Genomic DNA, 20,361 nt, shown 5'->3' with positions numbered 1-20,361 from the left:
CAGAGGAGCCAGCTTTCAAGCTCTCTCACTGAGGTCACTGACCCGAGAATATTTTTAGAAGTGGATCTTGTGGTCCCAGCGGACACAGCCATCAGCCATGTGAGTCCAGCCACAGATCTGGACACAATGGCGGTGTGTGTGTGTGTGTGTGTGTGTGTGTGTGTGTGTGTGTGTGAGATGGAACTGCCTCTTTGTGTTCTTACTTCAGAGTATGATCATTTAAAAATTAACCACGTCAAGCTGTTCCCTTTGAGGGTCACTTGTTGCATAGTAGGAACAAATAGAACTTATATGATGCCCTATGCCTGCTTACAATGTCAGTGATTCCCAGACCACGGAATAAGTCCCAATCCCTCTGCTCTTCAGCCCTAACCAGCTTCCTGTCCACCTTAGCAGCTCTAGGCCCCCAGCTCTGCTCATGTCTGGATGCTCCCTGCTTCCCTCGGCTCCCAGGTGTTGGCGCCCACAAGGCTGGCAGAGGAAACTAGGGAGATGGAAATCTCTTCCCTCTCTGCTCCTTTTCCTCAGGACTAATAGTGATAAAAGGATCTAAAAGCAGCCCAGGTGTTCTGTGAAGGAACATTCGTAGATGGGAGGTGAGTTTCCAGATCTTTAGATGAAATAGCATGTACACACGTGGGTTCTGGATTCACATTGGCATGGATGACTTTGCAGTTTCTCAACCTCTTGATGGATGGATCACTTGCTTTACCTATAAAACAGGGTGAGAGGAAATACTTCATAGAGGTAAGGCGAGCATTAAGTGTGGCTCAGAGTTAAGGATGGTGCCCACTGGAGGATGTTTTGACAAATGTTTAAAATAAAACACACACCTACCAGTAATTTCCTTTAGTCATGAAATCTTGGCACGAGTCACTTTCTGGGAGTGGCCTTAGTAATTGATAGTCCTCCTGCAGCTGGCTACATGGAAAGGTCTCGGTCACAGCGCCTTCGACCTCTTCAGCTCATCCCAGCCACTGTATTTGTCACTGGTTCTATGGTGCTGTCATTGTGATCACCACATCCTGCAGTTTTTATAGGACACTTAAAAATATGTATCTATTTAGGCATGTGGTCTTGTGCAGGTTGGTCTTGAACTTGGTAGGAAGAGCACCTGCTGCCTCCATCTCTCAAGGGCTGGGCTTGCAGGCGTGAAGCACCATGCCCGGTTAGAGGAGATTACTTCCGTCGATTCACGTATTCAGGGTGTAGATGAAGAGGCTTATTAAGAAGACCAAATTCTACTCTGGTGGGCTTGGGCTCCGCCGAAGCCTTTTGTTTGTTCCCACTGGTGTATTATCAACACCAGGAGGCGCTGTCGTAGCACTGGTTTTTCACCACAGGTAGTAATAACGTCCAGTAATAACGTCCCAGATGGCCCACAACACTGGTCAGGGCATCGTTCCTCTTACCGGCTTCCTCTTGAGGGAGCATTCCTTTCCTTTTTTGCGTCTCTATGCGTGAGTCTGTACGTGAGACGTGTGTGTGTGTGTGTGTGTGTGTGGGCGCGTGAAGGGAACAGCTCTTGCAGACATGCATGGGTTTAGAAAGCTGCAAGCTACATTTCTTGCTTCCAGTCCTATCATCATCTGTGACTTGAAACACGTTGCTTTTTTCTCCGTGACTTGAAACGCAGAGTGAATTGAAGACTTCCTAGATTTCAGGCTCCACGCGTCCCTCCTAGCCTCCATCTCTCTAGCATTAACACACATTCCACAAGAGAGACTCAACCGAGAGGCTTTTCCAACTGGATCAGTCTAGTGTGTGCCCAGCTCTTGGGGACCTTGAGTGAGGTTCTCAGTTCACCAGTGGTGGGAGGATGAGGCGCGTCCATTCCTCCAAGTACCTGGACCACCAGCACCCTTGCGCTCTCCTCCTACTTTCTTTGCTCGCCCCGGTCTCCATAGCTGGTGAATGAAGGTCTTAGCGGAGAGGTGTGGAGAGGGCGGGGAAGGGGCCCAGAAGGGAGGGGCATGGGAACGCTGTCACCGATTGTCACGCTGCCCCTCCCGCCCTCCGCCCGGGGTGGGGGCGTGGAGCGCAGGAGGGCGGGCTTCTCCGCCAGCCTTGCAGCAGCACCCGGAGCGCTCTGGCCTCCTGAGCAGGGCGCAGAGCGCGCAGTCCAGAGCCCGCAGCCGACCGTCGCTTGCCCTCGTGTCCTGGGCGGCTGTCGGGTTCCTGGAGAGCGCATCCAGCCATGGAGCCTTTGCACAAAGACTCCGAGACTGCGGCAGCGGCGGCGGCTGTGGCAGCGGCAGATCCCCGGGGGGCGACGTCCAGCGGGGTGGTCGTGCAGGTTCGCGAGAAGAAGGGCCCCCTGCGCGCCGCCATCCCCTGCATGCCCTTCCCGGTGGCTGTCATCTGTCTCTTCCTCAACACTTTCGTGCCGGGATTGGGTAAGAAGTGGAGGGTGGGAGGCGACTCTTTAACCCCTGCAGCTCCTACGACCTAGGCTGCCTGCTAGGGGAGTGGGCAGAGCAGGGGCTGAGCACTGGCTGAGACCCGTGGGTGTGCCCACCGGTCTCAGGCTGTGCTCCCACGATTGGTCTTCTGGCAGGTGGCCGAAGCCACTGGAGTGGGCATCCTAAAGGAGAGGTGCCACGTTTGGTCTCTGACTCGCAAGCGAGGTGGCCAGGGCAGAGAGAAAAGCTATAAACTTGGCCGAGAATCTTGGAGCCCCAGGGAGGGACCCGACGGCTCCAGGCTAGGCTACCTTTCTTAGCGAGAGGAATCTTCCCTATCAAGTGCATCTTTCTTTGATTCCCACTACTTCGGAAAGAGAGGAGGCAGAACAGGAGGAACTCGTGGATGTGGTGATAGTGGTGGTGGTGGTGGTGGGTTCGACCAAGCTCGAGGGAGTCTGAGAAGTCGATTGGTCTGGGGGAAGGGGGACACACAGATTTAGGAGACACATTGTACCCGATCATACTTTTACAGGGTGCGGAGCCCGTGTGTGTGTGGGGGGGGGGGGGGGGGGATGACAGCTCTTTAGCCAGAGTCTCTTTTCCTGGTGCCTGCATTTTTTACCAGAACTCCTGCTGTACGCCGTAGGAAGGGAAGGATGATTTTATTTCGTTTACACGCATGTGGATTTGGACTGCATGTGGCCAGAAGTGAGCCCGTTAGAAAGCGGAGAGCGCTCCCCAATAAGTCTCTGTCGGGCTCTGGCTGTTTGGACACACCCTAGTGGCACTGCTGTCCCAAAATAGTGCCTAAGGGTGAGCAGAGGTGGAGAACGAGAGCTTTTCCCGTCTCCTCGCTCCAGCCCCCAATCGCCATTGCCTGCCCTTCCCCCACCTCCAACTTCTTGCTTGCCACCAGCGGACCCTGCACGCTCAGGAGGCGTCCTCCTCAGCAGCGTGCTGGGCTGGCAAAGCACTCATCCTATGCATTCTCCAGAGAGCCTGCCTCTGCCGGCCAGCTAGTTGCCTTCACAGGGCTGCAAGTTCCCAAAAGCAGAGGTCAGCTAGAAGTGTCTTTCTGCTTCGCTCTGGCCTTTCTCACGGCCTTGCTCCTAGCTGGCTCAGCAGGGTCCTCTTCTGTGATGATTTTGAAGGCCACACCCACTCAACCAAACCTGTTGGTCCTGTCTCATCAGTTAAGTCTTTCTGTCCCTGAGGGATGCTGTAGCTAGGAGTCCTATGTGAGTAGAAAGTCAGAGCCTTCAGCTGGGCTTCCCCCTTGAAAGATGCCTTTAGCAGCCTGCCCCACATTTGATGTGATCAGGCCAACTCTAAATGATACTGCCGGAAGCCAAGTTGGTGTTAATTTCCATGCTTTAGAAAGGTCCCCCTACTGGAGTAAAGAGAGACCCCCAGGACACCAAAGTCACAAGGCAAGGTGCATCTTGATAGAATTTTTTTCTAAGTGGTGAAATGGACATATCGTAGGCTTTTGAGAAAACAAACGCTATGGAATCAGGGGAGCAGGGCTGCACTGGGTGCCGCTGGGGAGGGGACCAGGCTTGTGGGAACCCCGCATTGGGAGTTAGCAGGGGTCTACCTGCTCGAGACGCACCAGTGCCTGCCCTTCTGGGTGCGGAGCACTAGGTGTCTTTCCACCCCAAGTCCTGCTGCTCTGATAGCATCCACTCTAAAACCTTACCCCAGGAATCTAGCTTTCTCTCCTTCACAGTTCCTCGGTAAGGTCAGAATCGAGGAATTTACACACACACACACACACACACACACACACACACACAGAGCTTTCTAAGAAACTTGGATACAAAGAAATGAGCAAACGACACAAGAAATAACAGGTGGAATGTGGTCTATAGACTTGCATTTTCATCATGTTAACCCAGGCATTTTTTTTTTCATATTTGCCTCGGTTGCCACTCCATAGTTTTCTGGGCATGCAGGCCCAGGCCCTTGGGAGGTAGGGCTTCTCATCTGTAAGTTTGGGATGTCTGGTTCTCTAGGAGACTGGATTGATGAAATGTGAGAGGTTAAAACCAAAGGCTTTCTATAAATAAAAACCAAAGCCTTACTATATATAAAGACCAAACCAAACCAAAACACACTCTAGAAATGGTGGGCCCATGTGTCCTGCTCTTTCTCTCTCTACTTCTTTTTTCTTTTTCGGATAAGGTCTTGCCATATATTCCTGGCTGTCCTGGTATTTGTTAGGCAACACAATTGGTCATAAACTCAGAGCAATCCCCCTGCCTCAGATTTCCATGCACACTGCCTCGCTCTCCTTTGCCCCTGTTTGTCTCATCTCTGGGTGGGGTAGCTGGCACGGTGACAGCTCTGTTTCTGAGCATCCTTCATCTTTCTGCTTCCCTCCGCACCTGCCCCGTGTCCTAAACCACAGACCACAGACCTTGAAAGCATTCCCTACCCCTGGCCTTCCTGTTACCTCTACTACCCTGGTTGGGGAGTGGTTTGGATGATCTCAGTTCTTGGAAGTCCTCCTCTTGGCTCAGGTCTTCTTCTGCTAATCCTCCTGACTTGTTCAAAGCTCCAGAGACAACTGAACATTTAGACTGCTTCTTCTACTCTTTGATGAAGAGTGGCATCTTCTAATCCACCCACCCATTCATCGGGCCAAGATAGGCATCACCATATGTCAGGCACCGGCGTGTAAGGATGGATAAAGCAGCCAAGGCCAGTGCTTGTGCAGGAGAATTAATATTAACTTCAAATTTATTCAGAGAGCAGCAGAAACAGAGCTTCAGCCCCATGTCCTTCTTCCTAAGGGTGGGGCAGGGCGGTTGGAGGATGCTTTCAAGAGAAGCGGTTGTAGGGAGACTCATCCTGTGGCCCCCACAGTCTTTCCCTACAGCATCCACTCTCTAGAAACTGCTCAGGCCACTGACTTAAACTAAGATTCTCTTTCTTCTGGGAAATTTCCTTCTTTTCCCTTTCTTTCCTTTCTTGCAATGGAGGGGAGCTGGCATTGGCTGAATGAAAACTACCCACCAACCCACGTGGCTGGTTACTCAGGCCCATCAGTCTATGAGACCTACCTCGGAGGAGCCGTATCCTTTAAAGCCTCCAGGCTCCTCTCCATCCATGCATGCAGTGATGGTCCTTGGATAGTGAGGTCGAGCAGTAAGAGTGATGCTCCCTGCCCGGGGCATGCCTGGGAAGGAGAGATGGCTTATAATCACTTTCCACTGTCACCGTGAGAATGTCTATTCATTTATTTCTGTGGTGTTGGGGATCAAATCCAGGGCTCTGCACATGCTAGACAATTACTCTACCGGTGAGCTACACTTCCAGGTTGAAAAATCATTTTGTCAAATGGTGATGGAGAGGCATCTTCATCCCAATCCAGATAAAGTCCTGATAAAGGCAACTGCCAAGTCCTTCATGTTTCAAGAAGGAAGAGGGCTGGAGAGATGGCTCAGCAGTTAAGAGCATTGCCTGCTCTTCCAAAGGTCCTGAGTTCAATTCCCAGCAACCACATGGTGGCTCACAACCATCTGTAATGAGGTCCAGTGCCCTCTTCTGGTTTTCAGGCATACACACAGACAGAATATTGTATACATAATAAATAAATAAATATTAAAAAAAAAGAAGGAAGATACATGTGTGTGCTTGTGTGCTTGTGTGCATGTGTGTGTGTGTGTGTGTGTATAAAATGGAAGTTAGTTGTTGTGCCCTAAAATGGTCTGAAAATGTGTCTGTTGATGAAAGGAATCATTATGATGCCATATTTAAAAATTATTACCTGCGGAGATTTGGTGAGATATAACTGTTGGTGACTCAGAGACACAGAGCAGGTAATAGGAAGGCCTCGTCTGCTGACCGTTAACTTCTCCATCAGACCTAATGTTGGCCGTCAATTACTGCTGACTGCCACATAAACATTTATGCCTCCCCTAACTCACTGCTTGTCCTCTGACAGCACAGAGATCTTCCTTCCAGCAGGGATGCCTCAGGCAGGCTCAGCTTCTAGTTCTTTCCTTTAGCCCAAGGCTCAAATCAATAACCAATCAGCCCCTACCTTGCAATGTCTTTTGTGTTGGTGACTTTCTGTTACTAGTTTGACAGTTTTATATGTGTTCATCCAAAAAAGCTGCAAATCCCTTGAAAGTAGCAACTATTTAAAATTTTCTCCTAGAGCTCAGAAGCTATAAATGGACACATACTGACAACATTATACGCTTGGAATAGACATTAGAGAGCCCCTGGTCCAGCACCTTTATTTAATACATACATTAAATAGGCCTGGGGAATGTGAAAACCAGGGTCGTTTATCTCCTACACAGATCTCCTAAGGGAGTTACTTGAAAATGTTTCTTCAGCAGAGTAAGGGAGTGTCTGAAAGACCATGAACTCCAGGAAATAATGGGTCCTGCTAAGACAGGGGAAGAGGCCATCTTTCCCATGGGCACTGGGCTAGCGTTAAGCATGGCTGAAAAATCTGTTAGGATCACAATTGGTTTTAATGATAAGGAAGCTGGCTGCCTGACAGCTGGAGAAGAAAGAGAGCATCAGAAGAAGGCAGCCAAGGCAGAGAGAAGGCAAGGGAAGGCAGAAGCTGAGGCCAAAGAAGGATAAAAGACTCCAAATGGCCAGAGAAGAGACTGTTGTAAAGTCTTTTGGGCCAAAAGTCTTGTGCCCTGAGCCAAGAGCTCTGACGCTGGCTGGCGTGGGAGGTCCTTCTGTCTATGTGTTGCTTTTATTGGTTAATGAATAAAGAAACTGGCTTGGCCTATAGCAAGGTAGAAGGAAGGTGGATTCAGGGAGAAACCATGGAGCCGCCACCAGAGACAGACACTAAACTTTACCCAGTAAGCCACTGCAACGTGGCCAGACAAAGATTAATGGAGATGGGTTAAGATAATATGTAATAGTCAGCCAATAAGAAGCTAGTGCTAATGGGCCAAGCAGGGTTTTAATTTTTTTTATGGTTTTATTTAACTTTATTTTATGTGCATTGGTGTGAAGGTGTCAGATCCCCTGCAACTGGATCTTCAGACAGTTGTGAGCTGCCATGTGGGTGCTGGGAATTGAACCCAGGTCCTCTGGAAGAGCAGTCAGTGCTCTTAACCACTGAGCCATCCCTCCAGCCCTTCCAAGCAGGGTTTTAAATAATATAGTTTCTGTGTGATTATTTCGGTTCTGCGCAGCCAGGACAAACAAGCAACTCCCTGCAACAACCAGCTGGTGTTAAAGGCTAATTAATACCAACTTCCTAGGTCTAAAACAGCAGCAGCAACAGAACGGTAACACCATCCAGGGCTGAGGAATCCCAAATCCCTAGGCCTCTACAAGGGACTGCAACACTTGTGGGCTGAAGATCTTGGTACTGGAGGCCTGAAGGGAAACTCTAATGGAAAGAAAGATGCTCTCTGTGGTTTCCTGCCGCCGAATGCTGAGTGGGAAAGAAAAGCCGCCAGCAGCCAGGGTTGAAGAACTTCTCTCTGCCTACTCACGGTTTCTACCTGCGTAGAGCAAAAATCCCATCCAGCTGACTGGTGGTGCTGCTTAGGCCAGCCAGGAAAAGCAGTCAAGAGACGAAATTTACTCAGCAGCCTAGAAAACAACCAGACTTCATAAGAGTAGGAGGGGCAGAGGACCCAATTCAAGAGCTCTCTGAGGATGACACAAAACCAGGACATTCCGCACAGTAGAGAGTATTGCTGGGAAAGCACAAGAAATTAAGATTTTAATGGGAAAAAAGAATGCAAACAAGAAAAGCAGAAGGTAATTAGTGGGCTCAGCTTGGTGGTTTATACCTTCAATCCCTGGCCTCAGGAGGCTGGTGCAGGAGAATTCCAGATTTAAGCCTGAGGCATATTAACAAATAAGACTCTATATAAAGACAGAAAGGAAGGAAGAAAAAAAGGAAGGGAGGAAGGAAGAGAAAAAAGAGAAGGCAGTTAGTAACTGTAGTAAATAAAAAGGCCATACAATTCCAGGACAGGAACCAAAAAGCTATGGAGAAGCCCTGTCTCGAAAATCCCCCCCCCCCAAAAAAAAGCCATGCAAAAGCACCAAGATCAAAATATGAAGCTGCCCAATGAGATCAGAAGTCAACAGACTTCAAAAGCAAGAGGAAGAAGAGTTAACAATAGCTGGGAAAGAACTTTGAGGCCATTATTGTGAGATGTGTCACATAAGGCTTGCTTCTCCTACAACAAGAAAGAAATAAGGCAGTCAGAAACTCCACGTTAACAAAGCAAACACAGTTTCATGAGTGGCACATTGGAGCCTAAATACGAGGCCATTGAAAGTGTGGTCCCACTGTGAGTAACGTAAGTGACAGGATGTAAAAAAAGGATCTTGGAAGTCTGTGTGGTGTGTGTCCTTGATGCAGTAGTACAGGGCCTGGGCTCTCTGGCTCTGCAGGGGGAGTGTTTGCTTAGTAACAAGGATGGAAATGCTGCCCTGTGGGTCTCACCTTCTGAAATCAACAAAACAACGCAGACCACTTAAGAATCGCCACAGAGGAGCAGATCAAGCCTTCCCACCTTTACAATATAAAGTGAAAAACAGCCTAGAGAAGGCAGACAACACAAGAGGAAGTAAGTGGAATGGCCAGGGACAAACCCGTTGTTCCCAATTCTTCTTTACCCTTCGTGAAGGAGGGACGCACTCTCGCCTGATGCCATATGGCTTACCTGCCTCTTGGGGAGGAGAATACTCTCTCCTCTGCCCTTTGGCATTAGGCTTGGCATGTGATTGATGATCTGTTCATGGTGAGCAGGTCCTGGAAGAGATGCTGTGAGGCTCCGCCCTCTCTCAGTGGCAGAGCCTGAATTCTGGCACATCGGAAGCAGGGTATGACATGCCCTGTGAGCCCCAAAATGGAATTGCTAAGATTTTGCTAAGTTTTCCTTGCTATTGCCCTGGAGTATGCAGCAAAGCCGACTGGCGGGTCGAGGTGTTCGTATCCTGATTACATAAGGTGGGGAGACAAGAGGTGCTTGTTATCGTGATAGAATTGAGGGTACCAGGGTGACCAATAGATAAACTGTGTTAGTAGCATGTTGGGATAATGGAGCAATCGTGGCATATGGAGATGAAGTCAGAACAAGAGCGAAGGGAACGAGGATTGATGTTCCAAGCTGATTTTGCTATTTCATAGCAGAAAGCCAATAAGTCATTGGCATCTAAAGGTGATAAATCAGGAAACCGCGATATACACATGCTTTTTGAAGGTTAGGAGAGTGAAGAATTGGCATCGTTTTTTTTTCTGTCTGGTGGTTCATCTTAGCAGCATATATACATGCAGAAACTGTCTCATCTGTAAAAGAAAGACCTCTCTCTCTCTCTCTCTCTCTCTCTCTCTCTCTCTCTCTCTCTCCCNTCTTCAGACAGTTGTGAGCTGCCATGTGGGTGCTGGGAATTGAACCCAGGTCCTCTGGAAGAGCAGTCAGTGCTCTTAACCACTGAGCCATCCCTCCAGCCCTTCCAAGCAGGGTTTTAAATAATATAGTTTCTGTGTGATTATTTCGGTTCTGCGCAGCCAGGACAAACAAGCAACTCCCTGCAACAACCAGCTGGTGTTAAAGGCTAATTAATACCAACTTCCTAGGTCTAAAACAGCAGCAGCAACAGAACGGTAACACCATCCAGGGCTGAGGAATCCCAAATCCCTAGGCCTCTACAAGGGACTGCAACACTTGTGGGCTGAAGATCTTGGTACTGGAGGCCTGAAGGGAAACTCTAATGGAAAGAAAGATGCTCTCTGTGGTTTCCTGCCGCCGAATGCTGAGTGGGAAAGAAAAGCCGCCAGCAGCCAGGGTTGAAGAACTTCTCTCTGCCTACTCACGGTTTCTACCTGCGTAGAGCAAAAATCCCATCCAGCTGACTGGTGGTGCTGCTTAGGCCAGCCAGGAAAAGCAGTCAAGAGACGAAATTTACTCAGCAGCCTAGAAAACAACCAGACTTCATAAGAGTAGGAGGGGCAGAGGACCCAATTCAAGAGCTCTCTGAGGATGACACAAAACCAGGACATTCCGCACAGTAGAGAGTATTGCTGGGAAAGCACAAGAAATTAAGATTTTAATGGGAAAAAAGAATGCAAACAAGAAAAGCAGAAGGTAATTAGTGGGCTCAGCTTGGTGGTTTATACCTTCAATCCCTGGCCTCAGGAGGCTGGTGCAGGAGAATTCCAGATTTAAGCCTGAGGCATATTAACAAATAAGACTCTATATAAAGACAGAAAGGAAGGAAGAAAAAAAGGAAGGGAGGAAGGAAGAGAAAAAAGAGAAGGCAGTTAGTAACTGTAGTAAATAAAAAGGCCATACAATTCCAGGACAGGAACCAAAAAGCTATGGAGAAGCCCTGTCTCGAAAATCCCCCCCCCCCAAAAAAAAGCCATGCAAAAGCACCAAGATCAAAATATGAAGCTGCCCAATGAGATCAGAAGTCAACAGACTTCAAAAGCAAGAGGAAGAAGAGTTAACAATAGCTGGGAAAGAACTTTGAGGCCATTATTGTGAGATGTGTCACATAAGGCTTGCTTCTCCTACAACAAGAAAGAAATAAGGCAGTCAGAAACTCCACGTTAACAAAGCAAACACAGTTTCATGAGTGGCACATTGGAGCCTAAATACGAGGCCATTGAAAGTGTGGTCCCACTGTGAGTAACGTAAGTGACAGGATGTAAAAAAAGGATCTTGGAAGTCTGTGTGGTGTGTGTCCTTGATGCAGTAGTACAGGGCCTGGGCTCTCTGGCTCTGCAGGGGGAGTGTTTGCTTAGTAACAAGGATGGAAATGCTGCCCTGTGGGTCTCACCTTCTGAAATCAACAAAACAACGCAGACCACTTAAGAATCGCCACAGAGGAGCAGATCAAGCCTTCCCACCTTTACAATATAAAGTGAAAAACAGCCTAGAGAAGGCAGACAACACAAGAGGAAGTAAGTGGAATGGCCAGGGACAAACCCGTTGTTCCCAATTCTTCTTTACCCTTCGTGAAGGAGGGACGCACTCTCGCCTGATGCCATATGGCTTACCTGCCTCTTGGGGAGGAGAATACTCTCTCCTCTGCCCTTTGGCATTAGGCTTGGCATGTGATTGATGATCTGTTCATGGTGAGCAGGTCCTGGAAGAGATGCTGTGAGGCTCCGCCCTCTCTCAGTGGCAGAGCCTGAATTCTGGCACATCGGAAGCAGGGTATGACATGCCCTGTGAGCCCCAAAATGGAATTGCTAAGATTTTGCTAAGTTTTCCTTGCTATTGCCCTGGAGTATGCAGCAAAGCCGACTGGCGGGTCGAGGTGTTCGTATCCTGATTACATAAGGTGGGGAGACAAGAGGTGCTTGTTATCGTGATAGAATTGAGGGTACCAGGGTGACCAATAGATAAACTGTGTTAGTAGCATGTTGGGATAATGGAGCAATCGTGGCATATGGAGATGAAGTCAGAACAAGAGCGAAGGGAACGAGGATTGATGTTCCAAGCTGATTTTGCTATTTCATAGCAGAAAGCCAATAAGTCATTGGCATCTAAAGGTGATAAATCAGGAAACCGCGATATACACATGCTTTTTGAAGGTTAGGAGAGATCTCTTTTACCTCTTAAGAAAGTGAACACATTTGGTTCATGCCATTTTCAACAGAATTTATAAACTGTGGACACACACACACACACACAGCTCTCTCTCTCTCTCTCTCTCTCTCTCTCTCTCTCTCTCTCTCTCCCATCTCTCTCTCTCTCTCTCTCTCTCTCTCTCTCTCTCTCTCTCTCTCTCTCTCTTTTCTTCGAGACAGTTTCTCTGTGTACTCCTGGCTGTCCTGGAACTCATTCTGTAGACCAGGCTGTCCTCGAACTCACAGAGAGAGCCAGGATTAAAGGTGTGTGCCTTCACACCCACCTCTAAAGACAGCCTCTCTTGATCAAGCCTCTGCCTCTGGTCATTTTACAGTTGTGTACTCTCTTTTATAATAAAACTCTCTCTGAAAGTGTCCTTGTCTGGATTCGTGGTCTCCAGCACGTCCTCTTCCGAAAGTTAGACCTCTGTCACTCACCTAACTTGCACTTTTCAGGGTCACCCTTCTCCTCCAGGTTGCTACATCCAGGGGGCAGTCCCCTGTCCCTCCTCCTTGCCTTGGACTCAGTGCTCATTCCCTTCTAGAAGTGTTCTTTTCATTTGGCTTCATGTTTCTTATCCCCCAAGGCTCCTTCATTTCCTTTTCTCCTCTCTGCAACCTCTAGACGTGGGAGTTCCCCAGGGCCTCGATCTTGACTTTGATCTTCTCTCTTCTGCCCACACTTGCTGCTTAGGCTTTAAATCGCAGCCTTATGACAAGGACTCTTAAGTTCAGATCCTTAGATCTGTCCCCGCCTCCAACTCTAGAGCCTCGTCTCCAACCTAGCACCTCCTGCCCAGGCCACAAGGTATCCCAGACTCAGCCTTTCCAGAAGCAGATGCTTGCTTTTCCCCCAGACCTGCCTTTCTCTTACCTCAGTGAATGTCTCTGCCTGGAAACCGGGACTCAAGCTTGACTCATCTTCAGTCACACGCATCCCTGAGAAATGCTCCTGTCTCTGCTGCCAGACTCTACTCAGGACCTGATAGCTTCTCCCCACTCTCTAGCCGAATCCTCTACCTTTCTTCAAAGTATTGCGAAAGCTCTGTGTGTGTGTGTGTGTGTGTGCACAGTCTGTGTTTGCATGCACACATATTTGTGTTTGATGTTGTGTGTGTATATGTACAGTCTGTGTGTGCACACGTATGTATGTGTGTATGATGTTCTATGTGTATGCATATATAAGTCTCTGTGTGTGTGTGCATCTGTATGTGTCTGTATGATTTGGAAATACTCTCTCTGTATGTGTATACAGTCTATGATTGTGTGCACACACATATGTGTGTATGATGTGGGGGTGCCAGCGTGGGGGTGTATATAGTCTTTGTTTCTGTGCACAAATGTGTGTGTATGATTTGGGGTACACATGCCACAGCATGCATGCGGATCCATCCTCAGGCGTCCATCCTCACCATCCATCTTATTTGAGATAAGGTTTCTGTTGTTTTTTCTTCTGCACACACCAAGCAAAGTGAACCGTCAACTTCTGGGAATTCTCCTGCCTCCACCTCTCACCTCCTCATAGGAGTCCTGGGTTACAGATGCTTGTGCAAACTCCCACTGTGCTCTGGGCTTTTATATGAGTTCTGGGGATTCAGATTCCTGTACAGCAAGTGTTTCTACCCACAGAACCACCTCTTTGGCCTGTTGGATTTTGAGATAGGGTCTCACTCTGTAGTCCAGGCTTCCTTAGCCACAACACTCATCTCTAATAACTTCTTTTTTAAAATTTCCTTCATTTTGTGTGTATGGATGTTTTGCTTGCATGTGTGTCTGTGCACCATGTATGTGGTGCCTGTAGAACCAGAAGGGGGCGTTAGATCACCCAGGACTGGGGTTACATGGTTCAAGCCACCAAGTGATGTTGAAATATGAGCGGCGGCGGGGCTGTGTCCCCAACACCCCGGCCGCTTGGCTAGCTCATGCCCGAAATAACAACACACAAACTGTATTCATTTAAGAACTGCTTGGCCCATGAACTCTAGCTTCTTATTGGCTAGCTCTTACATATTGTTCTAACCCATTTCTAATAATGTGTGTAAGCACCCCAAGTTGCGCTTACCAGGAAGATTCTAACCCATGTCCATGTCGGGTCAGAGCTTCATTACGTGTGCCTCAGAGAGCAGAGCTATCGGGAGAGTGGAGCATGGCGTCTCTGCTCCAGAGCAGAGCTGTTGAGTCTACCGGGGAGCAGAGCAGAGTCTGACCTCACTTCCTCTTCCGCTCAGAATTCTATTCTGTTTACTCCTCCCATCTATGTTCTAAGCTATGAGGCCAAGCAGTTGGTTTATTATAATTAACCAATGACCTTCCTCCATCAAAGTGAATGCTGAGAATCAAACCTGGGTCTCCTGGAAGACCAGCTGGTGCTCTTAACTACTGAACCATCCCTCCAACTTTGTGATGGCGTCTTAAAAGGCCTTCTCTTCTTGCCTTCACTATGTACCCTTTACTGGTGTCTCTTATAGTCAGTTCTCAACATATCAGCTAGATCAGTCTTTTTAAAACGTGATTAAGTTAGATCATTTCACTTTTAAACTCTCAAAAATAAAACAACAACAAACAACATCAAAGCTAAACCAAACCAAACTCCCTCAAATAACTCCCACAGTCCTCAGTGAGATCTCAAGTCTTAGTTATGACTTATACAACTCTAGGTCAGAATTTTTCAGTGGGATATTATAAAGGCCATAGAGGAATTTTATAAGTCTTCAACAATTTCTGGTGCCTAAATTACAAAAAGTTAATAAGAAGATACAGGGAAAACTAATCTAACAATATATTTCACTTAATTTGTATCCAAGGTACTATCATTTCAATGTGTAACACTAAACTATCAGTGAGACTTTGATGTTTCTTTTGGTGTGTAATGAGTTTCCAAAACCTGACAAAATCCAGCGTGTGTTTTACACCTGCAGAATTTTGAGCGTCAGTCTTGTGTGAGCTACGCTTGTGTTTCTTCTGCCATGTGGCTAGGAATACGAGCTGCAGCTAAGAGCAGACGACATGGGGGGGCATTTCAGTGATGAGTAGGCGACCTGCCGAGCAGAGCAGCTGATTTGTGACTGCCCTTTGACCGACCTGTGCCACGTGCCTACTGTGTGACAGCTCTGCTTTGGAGCCAGAATGCAAAGACACAACAGTTAGGTCCCAGCACTCAGGAGCTAATGGGCTCCCCATGAAGGAATGGAGGCGTGTGCTCTCTTGAGGATGGCTGTAGCCTATAGGATCCAGTCGGTTGCAGTGAGAAGACGCTTTTCCTGGGAAACCTGAGGACTGGAGCAACAGAGAGCCTGGTGTGGTTGCCTGTGCCTGTGACCCCAGTACTCAGGATGCAGAGACAGGAGGATCACGAGTTTGAGGCCAGCCTGGACTGCAGAGTGAGACCCCATCTCAAGGAAACAGAGCAAAACAAAATAAAGAAGCAAAGAGGAAAGGAAGGAGGGGGGAGACACAGCAAGTTCAGTAGGACGACAGGGAGGGCGCTGGACAAGATGGCCCCTGCTCTCTGTCAGACTCACCTTGCTGCAAAGCATCATGGACAGGGTGTGAACCAGAAGGCTTCAGACATGAGTGTGGTCCCTCATGTGGCTCCTGGGCAGCAAAGACCTGTGAGCAGCTCACTTAGCCTCTCTGAGCTGGTCTCCCCGCCTGACCTCACCACAAGGTCACACTACACTTTGTTAACCAAAAAACACTCAGTGGTTAGAAATGTCATTTTCCATCAGTGTGCCAGCATCTCTCTGGTTCCCAAGGTCAGTGACGGGATCTTTCTCAGACTGACACCGGAACTGGACATAGTGTGTAACTGATAATCGTTCATGCTCAGTATTGTCTTCCCACGAGACTTACGGAGGCAAACCTGAAAATTCCTTCTGGATGTTCGTGCTAGCCAGCTTTCCACCACCGTAACAGCGCGTCTGAGACGATCTGTTTACAAGGAGAGAAGGTTTATCCTGGCTCACAGTCTCAGAGATTTTAGTGCATGCTTTGGGACCATGGCAAAGCAGCTCATCATGGCAGGAACACGGGGTGGAGCCGAGCTCTCACCTGGAGAGAAAAACTGCTCAAAAGAGAGAGGGCAAAGACGGGGTAGACTCTTACTGTCCTCTCCAAGGGCACGCTCCCAGTGACATAAGGTCCTCTCACTAGGCTAGAACTTCACAGTGCTTGTACTAATGTCACGGTGAAGGCCATGCTTTCAACACTTGGGCTTCTAGAGCATAATCCAAACTATGGAAATACCTGACCCTATTACCCAAATCCAATATGCCAGGCGAGAGGAAGACCCAAGAGGCTCTAAGATTTATTCAGCATACCAAGAAGTCATCTGTGTGACAATCCCCATATTCAAAGGGGTGTGTCCTGAGGCTGACCTTAGAATTTGTCAAAAGACCATAGAAACAGTAAAGTGGTGAATGAGGGTGTGTATGGAGGGGGGCACACATATGTACACAGACACACCCACCTACACACCACACACACACACACACACCTGCCTGTGAGGCTTTGCCTATGGTCATTTTGCTAAGGAAATTGGAAGCTCCTGTTTGTGTTTAAAACGTCCAGCCTTCTAAGACCAGTTTTTTTTTTAAAGATTTATTTATTTATTATGTATACAACATTCCTTCCATGTACGCTTGCATGCCAGAAGAGGGCACCAGATCTCATTATAGATGGCTGTGAGCCACCATGTGGTTGCTGGGAATTGAACTCAGGACCTCTGGAAGAGCAGTCAGTACTCTTAACCTCTGAGCCATCTCTCCAGCCCCAAGACCAGTTTTTTTGATACATCCTTGAGGCACACAAGGTGGCTGGTGACTTAGTGTCTTGAAGCTTCATTTGGGGTTAGGTGGGGTGGTAGGTGGACCTTCAGCATGGGAACATCCCTCTGAGAACTGGATGTTGGTGTCACCTGGCCTGGACAGAGGGCTTTTTCTCAAATGGGATGGGGACGATGCTTTCCTAATGAGAGGCTATACATAAGGATTAATTAGACATCTGTTTATGAGAGATCATAAGTTACACAGAAGTAACTTTTCGACATAAGACCAAGGTGACCCTTGATCATGAATGAACGGCGGCCATGGCCAAAGTCCTCTCTTGAGCTGAGCACTCAATCGGCTTTGTGGACTGAGAAGTTTGACCTTGAAGTAAAGATGAGTTTGGTCTGAGTGAAGAACATTCCTGAAACTTCCACAAATAAAACAGCTCAGCTTCTCTAGGATGAGATGATGGAACTAGAGGGCCTTCCAACCTCTTCCATTTACAGAGGAGAAAAGGGACGCTGCTCTCTCCCCGACACTCATCCCGTTTCACCATCCATAACCACAGCTTCATGCTTTTCCTGCTTGGGTCACTAAATATATGTTAACTTAAGGGGATGTGTGAGGAGAAGCATGGTGGACAGCACTGTGGACAGCCACACAGCCATTGGACAGACAGAAGATGGCTAAGCCAGAGCTGCCAGCACCCCACCGTCACAAGTCCGTATCTCAACTCACTGTATTCAGTTGCAGTTGCTGTATTTAGTGTATCAGAATAGATGCTTATATACATTACTACCCAGTGCCATCCAAGTCTGCTGTTGAAAGCTTGGGAGCTTTGTCCTGGTGTCCTTGTGTCAGGGCAATGGGTAAGATCCCTATGTCTTGTCTCAGAGACAGGCAAGGGCACGAGCTCCTTAGCACTACAATTTAGAGGCTAGCAGCCACTGTCTAAAAGAAGGCTGTTGCCATGTTTTCTTTTTAAAAGAAGCATGTTCCCAAGTGGGACCTTTTCTCAATGGGAGCAGAACGACACGGTGCCCTTGGCACACATTGAACACAAGGCACGGACATGACAACTGAACTACTCTCTCTGACCCTGCCCTTGGCACTAGTCAGATGGATGGCCTTGCCATGCAGAATGACACCAGGAGGCCAAGCTGCTGGGGGAGAACCAACAGCGGCTCAGGACGTCTGGGTCTTGTTGCAGTGTGTCTGTGGTGTGACCTGACTGTTTCAGTAGACTGTGTATTGCAGGCGAAGCACATGTCCGCCCATGTCTCAGCTCTGGTCCTTGCATCTTTCACTCTGGAATCCTCAGTAGCGTCCCGTCACTCACTGAACCAAGTTTACAGTCCACGTTGGGTCTCAAAGGTCTAGTGAGCAGCTGATGTGTTTTCTGCCTCTGCCTCACCGTCTAGCCCTTGCACACAGCCTCCACGTCCCACCTCAAACAGCCTCCTCTGAAGACGACTTCCTCACTCCAGCGAGGTCGGCTCTTCTTTCCTCTGATGGGCCAATCCACTTGAGCCACTCTCAGCCTCAAACTTTGGTTCTTTTGTGACCATCTTAATCTGTTCCTGTGAAATCGTATCCTGGATGATTTCACACGCTCTATTCATCTTCTCTCGCCTGTGGCACTTTCTGCTCTCCCAAGAGGTGTTTGCTGAAGTGGAGAAATATTTACATTATGGCTGGAGAGTGTGTGGAGTAGGCCTGCTATAGTTTGTTATAAGTGCCCCTCAAAGGCCAGAGGCTTGGTCCCCAACCTGTGATAGCTTTAGGAGTCCATGGAACCTTTACGATGTGGGACTTAGTGTGAGGAAGTTGTGTTGCTGGGGGCACGCCCTTGAAGGAGATGTTGGGATCCCGACCACTTCCTGTCTCTTTGCTTCCTTGCTGCCGAGAAAGCATTTCGTTTACCTCAGGCTCCTACCACTATGGGCTGCCTCATCTATACAGGCCCAAGAGCAACAGGCAGAGCCAAACAACCACAAGCAGAAGCCTCTGAAACCATGAGCTAAGACGAACTTTCCCTCCTTTCAGTTTGTTTGCTCACGTATTTGGTTGTAGTAGCAGAAAGCTAAGAAAACAGGTCCTTACTCTTTGAGCTTAGGACGCCCTTATGCAGGAGACACCAGCTTCCGTTCACTTCTCAGCCTCCCTGAGTTAACAGCAATGGGTTGGCATTCCCAAAGCTTTAAGCAGGGTGAGGGGGTCGTGTGTGTGTGTGTGTGTGTGTGTGTGTGTGTGTGTGTGTGTGTGATAGCACGTGTATCTCTGATGAGCCTCTGGGACCTCGACTATCAACAGAGGATGTAGAGCCAAGGTCCTTGTGACTTGATCTGTGGGGGACTCACTGGAAGGCCACCTACTACACATCATTAAGCTTGTCCTTTGAAGCTGTATTTCTGACTGTTGCTATAAGTGTTTAGGAAGCAAAGAAGTTGATTAATCCTTTTAAAAAAATTTAGGACTAGCCGGGCTGTGGTAGCTCACGCTTTTAATCCCAGCATTCAGGAGGCAGAGGCAGGTGGATCTCTGTGAGTTCAAGGACAGCCTGGTCTACAGAGTGAGTTCTAGGACAGCCAAGGCTACATAGAGAAACCGTGTCTCAAAAAACAAACAAACAAATAAACAAACAAACAAAAAAAATCTACTATTACTGCTACAACTATTATTATTATTATATGTATGGGTATTTCAGCAGAGTGCATATCTGTATACCACATTGAGTGCTGGTGCTTGCAGAGGTGAGAAAACGGTGTTGGTCCCCCTGGAAATGGAGTTACAGATTATCGTGAGCTGCCACATTGGTGCTGGGAATAACACCCTGGTCCTCTAGAAGAGCAACAAGTGTTTTTAACCACCAAATCATCTTTCAGCCCTGAGCTGATCAATCTTAATAAAGACTGGGAAAACAGAGGCTGGGGGATGGTGAGCTTGTGGGAAGTGGGGACTGACCACTAGCAAGCATGGTGACAGTGAAACGTCCCCAGTGCTCTGAAGATGATAGTGGTAATGGTTGCCTGACACTGTGAGTGTACTCACAGCTGCTAAATTATTAAATGGATCAGTTTTATAATCTATGAAAGATAACTAAAGCTGCTTAAAGGCTAATGTCACCAAAAAGGGGCGTGTAGATATCCTGTACCTCCTGATGTGACTTCCTGAGGAGTGCCAGTTTTGAGTAACCTACACTTATTCACAAGAAAACATCAGACTCAAACTGGATCATGAAAATTGTCAGGAAAGTTGTCTTAGTTGGGCTTTCTTTCTTTCTTTTTTTCGTTTTTTTTTTTTTGATTTTGTTTTCAAGACAGGATTTCTTTGTGTAACAGGCCTAGCTGTCCTGGAACTAGCTCTTGTAAACCAGGCTGGCCTTGGACTCACAGAGATTCACCTGCCTCTGCCTCCTAAGTGCTGGGATTAAAAGTGTTCACCACCACCGCATGGCCCCTTAGTTAGGGTTTCTATTGTTCTGAAGAGACACAACTCTTACAAAGGAAAACATTTAATTGTGGTGGCTTACAGTTCAGAGATTCAGTCCATTATTGTCATGGTGGGACATGGTAGCGTGCAGGCAAACATGGTGCTGGAG

At 47.9% G+C, this 20,361-nt stretch overlaps 1 protein-coding gene across 1 annotated transcript in view; it reads left to right on the top strand.

Annotated features, from left to right (window-relative positions):
* The first annotated feature begins 2,078 nt into the window (after nt 1–2,078).
* The window catches only part of Stum (stum, mechanosensory transduction mediator homolog), a 47,490-nt gene continuing 29,207 nt past the window's right edge, over nt 2,079–20,361 (top strand). The window contains exon 1 of the mRNA XM_050142785.1: nt 2,079–2,396. Within this exon, the coding sequence (XP_049998742.1) occupies nt 2,198–2,396 (199 nt within the window). The 5' untranslated portion in view covers nt 2,079–2,197. The remainder of the gene's footprint in view (nt 2,397–20,361) is intronic.

Source organism: Alexandromys fortis, unplaced genomic scaffold (genome assembly GCF_014885135.2).
Source record: "Alexandromys fortis isolate MF-2015 unplaced genomic scaffold, M_Fortis_MF-2015_v1.1 scaffold_51, whole genome shotgun sequence".
NCBI classification, from domain to species: Eukaryota; Metazoa; Chordata; class Mammalia; order Rodentia; family Cricetidae; genus Alexandromys; species Alexandromys fortis.
This window is presented reverse-complemented; position numbering and strand designations above follow the sequence as displayed.